The sequence below is a fragment of the Taurulus bubalis genome (assembly GCF_910589615.1).
Source record: "Taurulus bubalis genome assembly, chromosome: 16".
Taxonomy (NCBI): domain Eukaryota; kingdom Metazoa; phylum Chordata; class Actinopteri; order Perciformes; family Cottidae; genus Taurulus; species Taurulus bubalis.
The window spans coordinates 7,300,117-7,309,508 of NC_136604.1; the positions used below are offsets into that span (position 1 = coordinate 7,300,117).

The 9,392-nt window shown below is 41.7% G+C and overlaps 1 protein-coding gene across 1 annotated transcript; it reads left to right on the forward strand.

Moving 5' to 3' along the window:
- Positions 1-2,389: 2,389 nt before the first annotated feature.
- csnk2b (casein kinase 2, beta polypeptide) lies at positions 2,390-8,656 on the forward strand. The gene is made up of 7 exons (XM_079231579.1): positions 2,390-2,487; positions 3,096-3,177; positions 3,613-3,715; positions 4,245-4,360; positions 4,987-5,062; positions 5,512-5,701; positions 6,407-8,656. The coding sequence occupies exons 2-7, from the start codon at positions 3,106-3,108 to the stop codon at positions 6,495-6,497; spliced, it is 648 nt and encodes a 215-aa protein (XP_079087705.1). The 5' UTR covers positions 2,390-2,487; positions 3,096-3,105; the 3' UTR covers positions 6,498-8,656.
- The last annotated feature ends 736 nt before the right edge of the window (positions 8,657-9,392 follow it).

The following is a 9,392-nucleotide window of genomic DNA, read 5'->3' on the forward strand; positions in this document are numbered from 1 at the left end:
TTTATTAATGGAACCGTAATATACACGTATGTATGTATATTGGTATGTATCTAAGTTTTGTCTACCCCAACTTACATTCCCACAAACAAATGTTGCCATTTTTAGTTCAAGGGAGCAATGTACAAGCAGAGAAGTGTCTTATTATAATAAAGTTATACAGAGAAGGCAAAGTTAAATAAACTACTTTTGATTTAATGGAAAATGTAATGGCATGTCTCATTCTTGGAATATTGTGGGGAGGGGGAGAGACTTGAGCAAGATGAAATACCGTTGTCATTGCACATGTTTTGACATGTCTGCATGAAAATAGGTGTAACTAATTGTGGTTAATTCTATGTAGGTGTGTCAGTGAACTATACCGCTGAGCCAGCGTCATAGGAATGCAGCTGTTAGCGGTTAAGCAAATGCACTGTACAAAACAAAAGTTGGCCAACTAGATGGTGATTGACGCAACTAGTGGGCTTTGACGTGACTAAAAACTCACTTTATTCAAACTCAACAAGCGCCAATGTAGGCAAGCAATCGGCTTAAAGTTGTCTTACAATACACTTCGTATACAATCTTGGCAAAAACAACATTAACCTGTGTTATCACTGGCGGCCCTTACATTACACCCTTAAGAGTAGTGAGTGAGGAGTCAGCCAGCAAGCACTGGAAGTATGAAACACCCTGTAAACGGTTGTAAGAAAGTGTGTCACTGAGCATGCAGCCATAACTGGCCACCCAAAATATTCTACAGTTTGCTGCAGCAGAATGAGGTATGGCGTGGACAGACACAAAGGTGCACACGCACTACCGGATGCAAAAGCGATGGCATGATCCTCCTGGTCGGAGATATTACTAGTAATGAATGTCAAGAGCTTTATCCGTTTTCACAAAATGTTCTGCATGAAAGGATTCTAGTAGTCTATTAACCTGACGTTTATTTTTTCAAGTAAATACTATTCGGTAGACATTATGTAAAGTTACCACAAACCTCAGAAATATTACCTATTTTGTAAAAAGCTAGAATATGTTGCAATCTGCTAGCTTCCAATTTAAGAAGAAGTGGCATAATGTTTGTATGTGGCAACAAATAGAATCGCTTATAGGTGTGTCACCATCTTAACAAAGGCTAGTATCACAGTATCTTCTTCATGAAGTGCTTGAAATGTATGAGAGAAACCAAGGGGTTATTGTGGTATGCAATTTAACAAAGACAGTTAAAATGCTTCCATGTACAACAACAATGGCTTTCATGTGAACGTGATATCTCAGGAAAGCCTGGAGGATTTTACAAAAATGTCCACTTGGACTCAATGTTGGAATGATTAGGATTTGATGGTCAAAGGTCACTGTGACCTCACAAGACCCATTTGTGTCCATCACTCAATAACTTGTGTACTAATTATGAAAGTTTCACACTAAGGTCTGAAAGGATAAAATGATGAAGTGCTGACATCTTGGACCGGGGACTGTAACATGACTGGTTGGCGGAGGCACACAATTACAAGGTGGTAATTCTATTTTTGTTTCTTACAGATTTTTCCAGAGCGTAAAATACATTTGTGAACTTGGAAATGTGTTCTAGGGAGCCAGTGGGGTCAGTTTAATTGTTTTATGGGATTCATTTTCATAGTGGGCTGGATTCATTCCTGCATGTAAGGAAGTGTGGATGTGTTGTTGTGCTTTAGAATGTAACTGTTTTGAAACAATCACAATAACCTTATAGTCTTCTGATTCTCAGCTTTGTTCTCACTAATGTCGACCCCTCTGTTCATTCAATCTCTATCTTTCTCAACCACCAATATGTTGACAGAAAATCTGGACGTTGTTAATATTATGTGAATTTAGGAGCTTATGTTCCCCTTTTGACACCTGACTCTTACTTCCCTGATGTTTAATATTCCTACAGGCACTTGAACACACATAAACTCCAAAGGGGTAACTTTAAAAGCCATACTTTTCCTACTGGGTTACCATGCAGCAATAACAAAATTGGACAACATGTAAAGTATATACTGTAAAGGATTAGTTTAGTCTTTAAACTTATATTTGACAGACATATCTATAATAGTGTGGGAGGGAGCGCTGTAAGACAATAGATAAAGTATAATATAATTAACTTAAATACATTTCTGTTATTAGAGGCTGAATAACAATAAGTGCAAAGAGTTTACAGGTTTTGGGGCTCTTTTTCTTTTATAGGAATAACTCCAAACTTGATGCAGTCTCTTGAAAAGGTGAGGGGGCAAAGGATGGAAGTACAGGTGCAAGCCATTTGAGACACGTGAACGCAGCATGTGTAATACTCAAAGTAAACAGTGGGCGGCAGCAGCGCCTCGTCAACGGCGAACGCTGCCTCCGCGTCTCGGGAGGAAGAGGAAGAGGAAGAACGTAGCCTAGAGAGGGTGAACTGGGAGGTGGTGTCCATCTTATTTACACCGGTGTGATTGCTAAATTTTTGATCTGTTGGATTTTTGCAGGACTATAAAAGTTGAAAGCCGGGTAGGTTTGCGAAATCACTCACGTAACCGCATCGAGACGTGCAAACGCAGAAGCAGGGCGAGCTCCAAAAAGAGCATGTTTTTTGTCGGGGGGCCTGTTTTTGAATCGCCATATTGGATCTCAGTTCGGGTTCTAGCCGCTAGCGGGGATTAGCTTAGCGAGCTAACGGTGGTCACATTAACCCGCTGTCGTCGCGTGCGGACACACCACAACGCCACATTCAAGATAAGATGTATCTTTATCAACATTCGCATTTAATATCGACACTAACAAAAAAACGCACGCTGCAACGACTACTTTATACATTCAACACTGTTGAGAAAATAATGCCAGCTAAGTTGTTAGCCTAGCCGTCATCAGGTTTGGCTAGCAGCTATTAATTCATCCAGCTAATGTTAAGTTACTCTGGTCACGAGACATCATTTGGGATAATATAACTGTGAACATATCGAGAGAGAGTCTGGCCAGTGGGAGACATGTCGGTGGATGATGTTATAATAAATGTCCTCATGTTACAGTGGGAATGCGGAGTTGATTCCAAGTTGATTTTTTTGTTTTGTTTTTGTTTTTAAATCATATCCATCATATGACTATTTTCACTTTTATAGGTCTTCAGAGATGAGCAGTTCAGAAGAAGTGTCATGGATCTCCTGGTTCTGTGGACTGAGGGGGAATGAGTTTTTCTGTGAAGTGAGTCCATCCTGGAGTATTGACTCTATTGAACCTTTCTATTTTCAGAATAAATCCGGATGTTTGTGTGACTTTACATTTCCTTGACATCATTTGTCATAGCATTTGAGTTGTTGGGCACATTTCTTACCCATTCAGTGAGTGTGTATTTGCACCCTTTCAGCAAAATTGTCCTGGATCAGTGCCATTGTTCCTTATTCAAATAGGGTGACAGTTTTCTGAGTTTAGCTTAAAAAATACTCCCATTACTTTGAAAAAGGTATTGGTTGCTCTGGTCGTTTTACCTGTACTTGGGGTTAGGGTTTTTTTATCAGCAAATAATTGAACCTACAATGTACCTTTTTTGGCGTCGGTTTTCGGAAACATGAACATGTATACCTTGCTAAAAAAATGTTCAACTGAACCAGTTTTCTCATCTGATTTCCTCAATTAAAGGTGGATGAAGACTACATCCAGGACAAGTTTAATCTCACAGGGCTCAATGAGCAGGTTCCTCACTACCGCCAGGCCCTTGACATGATCCTGGACCTCGAACCAGGTATGTATCTTATGTTTATGCCTCCCCGTTCTCAACTTAAATTGAGCACTGGTTACCTTCCATTGCCTGGTTTGAAACGGTGGATAATTGTATAGACATTAGAGATAATCATCCCAAGCAGCAACAACAGCAGCAGAATAATCTTTTAACAGCTTAAAAAAACGGGACGCTAACACCAAATAGAACAGTGATCAAGGGCTGCAAGAGTAGTTGCTGCCAGGTGATTCTTTCATTAGTGATCCTGAACCGCACGTAATGCTGCTCTTTTAATCCATCATGTTGAGCGCTGTTGCACATGTCATCTATCAAATAAAAGGACTAAACATTTGATCTCAGCTGTCTTTTGTTTTCAGGCTGTTTTATCCTGCTCAGCTGCTTCTCTCCGGAATACACATACTTAAACACACAGTTTTTTGGGGTATTACCTGTCCTTTTTGAACAGGTTTTTCATCACAGTTTTGCATCTCTGTAAAAATGTCCAAAAGAAATGTGGACACCAACAATGTGCTCTGTTGCCTTCTGTCTTCAGATGAGGAGCTGGAGGACAATCCCAACCAGAGTGACCTGATCGAGCAGGCAGCAGAGATGCTGTACGGCCTCATCCACGCACGTTACATCCTCACTAATCGAGGCATCGCACAGATGGTAGGCGTCAACAAAATCCGCTGCCTGGAAAAACAGCAATCCCGTCAAGAAGTAATGTGCTTTTGTAATGCAGACCGCCTGTCTGCATTACAAAAGCACACAGAAAAGAATCCATCACAAAATAATTAAGGTTGACTAAAACATCATGTAGAGATTGGGAAGATATTGTTTGACAATAACTACTGATTGATCACGTGAAAAATGATTCACGTGACATTAAAGTAGTCAGTTTAAACACAGTTGATGACTTGTATATTCAGTTAAAGGGGTGCTTTTGTGGGATGTGTTGGAAAATGAATGAATGAACCTGGGTTGGACTTAAATAAAGTAGTTGTACTACTTGTCATGGCTTCTTCAGCTGGTTTTATAATTGATGCTCTGATAGCACCATCAAAACACTAGATGGAGGAAATTTGTTTCCAATATTGTATATACATATTGTGATATTTACGGTAATAACTAAATAAGCTCCTCTTTTTAACCCTCGTGTTGTCTTGGGGTCAAAATGACCCATCAACACACATACATATACACTCGTACACGGGTCATTTTGACCCCAAGACAACACGAGGGAAGAACAACAATTGTTTGTAGTATATTATAATGTGCTGTTTTATACTTTGCAGTTGGAGAAGTATCAACAGGGAGATTTTGGCTATTGCCCCCGAGTCTATTGTGAGAATCAGCCGATGCTTCCTATCGGTAAGTCAACAGATTAATACTTAAACGTAAACATCCATGTTTTTCAAGATGGGGTAAAGTAGCACACATAAAGTTTGTCTCTCAGAAGATCAAATCATGTTGCAGTATGCAGGAATGTAGCCACCTTCTCTTCATAGCTTTGCATTTAATAAATATCTGCACTAGTTACCTGCTTTAAGACTGATATTTGTTTTGGAATGACTTGTGATCTTTTTTGCAATTTATTCATGATGCCGTTTTATACTTGGTCCGAAATATCGTTTTCTGGTCAATTTAAAATATCGTGATAGTTTTGCCATTTGTATCAGTGTATTTAGGGAAAGAACTAAGAAGTATTTGTACTGTACTAGCAGCGTTCTAGTGCGGTCTCTCTCTTAGATGTAGCATTTTTACTCTCCTCTCTAAACCAGTTTCTTCCTCCCCCTGTCCCTCCTCTGCTCCCTCCACAGGTCTGTCAGACATCCCAGGCGAGGCCATGGTGAAGCTGTACTGTCCTAAATGTATGGACGTCTACACGCCCAAGTCTTCAAGGCACCACCACACAGATGGAGCCTACTTTGGCACTGGCTTCCCCCACATGCTCTTCATGGTTCACCCTGAGTACAGGCCCAAGAGGCCCGCCAATCAGTTTGTCCCGAGGTTAGTAGAGCAGGTCGAACTTGAAGGTGTGCTACTGTCGACTAGAACCGTGTTACGCTGCTGCTGTCATTTATTTTTACTCTGACCTGTGTGCGTGCGTGTGCGTGTGCGCGCGCGTGCGTGCGTGTGTGTGTGTGTGTGTGTTATGGAGCACGCTGTGTGTAATCGTTCTTACTATTACAAAATATTGTCCACTTAAATGTCATTAGAGAAGAGTACAGCTATTATATTACTTTGATGACATAAGAAAAGCTCTCATTTATTATGATCATGTGTTGATGATGAATGACTGACTGATTAGTGTCAGAGTTGTTACGGTTGCAAGTAACAATTATATGATTTCTGATCACTTGTTTAAAGTGTACACCCAAGTCTATTTCCTCACATGCTTTTCTTTTATCATATTTCATTCTGTTGCGCCGTATGTTGACAGAAAGCGTCACATGACGGACAGTCTTGGTGGAGTAATGGGAAGCAATCTGAGCTTAAGATCATACTTCACCGCCCTCTCCCTAAAAGCAAATACATCACCGATCAAGATCTACACCGCCTCATACATTTCAGTGTGCATGTTTGTGTTGCAGCTCGTCGATATTTATTTGCCGCTTTTGCGCCACTCGTGACTTTTTAACCCCTGTTTGTGAACCAGCTTTAAATGTTTCCAGACAAAATGCTCACTAGTTCGTTACTGTGTTCTGTCTCCAGGCTGTACGGGTTCAAGATCCACCCCATGGCCTACCAGCTGCAGCTGCAAGCCGCCTCCAGCTTCAAGAGCCCTGTCAAGGCCATCCGCTAGAGCGTCCTGGGGAAAAGAGGAGGAGGAAGATTGGTAGAGAAAGAGAGCGAAGACAGGAGAGAATTATCATCAGATGGGGAGGGAGTCACCTGTATTTTACACAGCTTTTCAGGTGCCCCCTTCCCACCACGAAGACTGTATTATTTCGGTTTAGACTAGGGCAAATTAAAAAGTCAAGATTTGAGTGGGAGTGAGAGAAAAACGCACAGCCATGATCTAAATAACAAGTGTACACACACACACACACACACACACACACACACACACACACACTCATACATACAGGAAACGTATAGCTGCATCCACACACGTGGGATTCCATGCACGTACCTTACCAAACTCATCAGTGCCAAAAACAGGAGGGTGAGGTAAGAGGAAGCTGAACAATACAGGGGCTTCATGCTACTGCTGCTGTTCACCCTGCTGTCATAATCGATGGGTGACGCTACAGGGAACCTTTCCCCGTAGAGAAGGTTTTATGTTCAGGGCTGGTTGATGTCAAGCATTTAGTTTGTTCTGTCTTTGGCACAGTTTGGTAAAGGGTGGTGGTAAACCCTCCATCATTTGAAGCCTCCCATCCCATTAGCCCCCCCCCCTCCCCAAATGCATGTACGCTCAGGCTGGCACTCGCAGAGACAGTTTGGACCGAGGGAGTTTGAAAGAATTTGGTTGCCGGTTCGTCTGATGTTTTGTGGCGTGGTTGCACAAAGCATTCTGTTAAATTTGCCTTAAGATTTCAGAAAACGCACCCAGATTGTTTTTTTGTATTTTAAGAAGGCACGTGCAACGGTAGATACTTTTTGTTCTCCTTTTTCCTGTTAGAAGCGGTAAGGTAGAAATAGCTTAAACTAACACACATTTTTCGAGTCGTTCAGACAATTGTAATCAGCCTGTGTCATTTCTCCAGCTGTCTGTGCGTGTGTCAAGCAACTGTCTGTATTGGTACCGAAGTGAAAATATAACCTGTGCTTCATTTTTCTGAGACGTGTCCCCTCCTGCAGCAGCAGGCTTAGCTGCGTTTGTATTGTCAACACCCCCTTCCTAGCTTCATCCTCCTGAAAGAAATAGTTGGACATTTTGGGAAATACGCGTATATGCTTTCTGGTGGAGAGAAGATACCACTCTACAATAATGTGAAGCTACTGCTAACGGCCGGTTGGCTTTGCTTAATCAGTAAGGGGGGAAACGGTTAGCCTGGCCAGCTCTGTCTAAAGATAAATACATCCTCCTACCAGCTAAAGCTCAGTAATTAAAAAGGTTAGATCCTGTTAGTTAATCTGCATCATGCGTTCAGCAGGACCTACTGCTTTGTCATAACATTGCACCTTGAACCTTCAACCCTCCTGCTCATATGTTCACTTGGCAGAGGATTGCTGGCGTGCATACTGCAAAATGCGACCCGACTCAGTAGAACATCCTGGTAATCTTTGCCACACTAAATCATTTATTTCTGGCAAACTAGACAATATGGTGTTATTGGAACGCACAGCCAGTGTCTGAGTCCAGAACGCTACTGGTCCCTGCCTAGAATGGATTTTACACCGTATGAGCTTCACAGGTGTTTGTAGGCAGCTTTTACTACCGTTGGACTGAGCCAGGATGGCTGCGTCCCCGCTCCCCGTGTTTTTGCTAAATTAAGCTAACCTGCTGCTGGCCGTCGCTTTTATAGTTCAGCGTACAGATACGAGCACGTCTGTCTTTTCATCAGTGTCCGAAAGCGAATATGTCCCAAAATGTTAAACCATCCATGTAAAAAAAAAATTAAAATAAATAAAAAAATCAAGGAGCTAACCCGGTGAAAGAGGAATTTCGACAATCTGAATCCTTCAGCTCACTCCACCACTGCACTGATCCCACTGGTGTCTCTCTACAGCACAGTCTCATTATTTATGTTCAGGTTTAGAGACAGACCGACCACCAGCCGCTTTTGTTTTGTTTCTGAAGCAGTGGGACAGATACTCAGCTGTCCTTTCCTCACTCCCTCCCCTCTTTATGTTTGTGTGACTGGAATAGATTGTTTTTGGATTTCATGATACAAGAGAAACGGTATTTATGTGTCCAGATTTTAACTAATGTTTGTTTGTGTTGTTGTCTTTCTGCTAATGTGGAAGGGTGAGCAGGATTCAGACTTCTCAATAAACTTCTATTTTCTTTTCATACTCTTTTTGTACTTTTCATTTTCTTTCAGGCTGCAGTTCTGGCCTCCTGCCGCATGGTGTCAGTAGAGGCCCTGCTATTGACTGTTGGATTTAAATCTTAATTATATAAAGATATTGTTACGCAATGGGATCATAAAACACACATAGCTGTACCTGCATTCCCATTGTGTGTTTTTGAGGTTGTAGGACTATTTGCTGTGGTGACAGGGAATGATTGGGATTCTGGGTGTGGTTGCAGTGCCATTTCACATGACTATGAGTAACAGCATTGGAAAACATGCACACAAAAACAAACAATGCCTAAGTGCATTGAGAAGATCATAATATCACAATAAGGGATTTTCCAAAGCTTTTGCTGTATGGAAAAAAAAAAGTTGTCCCTCCAGTTGGACCCTAACCCTGGAGATTTCAAATAACCAAAATACATATATAATGTGAAATATGTTGCCCCTGTATCCAGTTTAAGCCGTAGAAACACACAGCTATTTACATGACTCATAAAAACTGTTTTCCCCCTGTGCCGTCTTTGGCAAAAAAAAATGACTGGCAGGACTGACTTGTCTTCATGTGGCCGTGCCCTGTCAGTTTTTCCAGAGGGAGAAGAGGAGGAGGTTCCTTCGTGACTCAGGATAACCTCAAACCACAGCTCGGGACCTGGCCTTCTCCTCTTCTTTCGGCCAACTCTTTTTGACTGCGTGAAGAGGAATCCCCCAATTTGTTGTTGCTGCATGGCGAG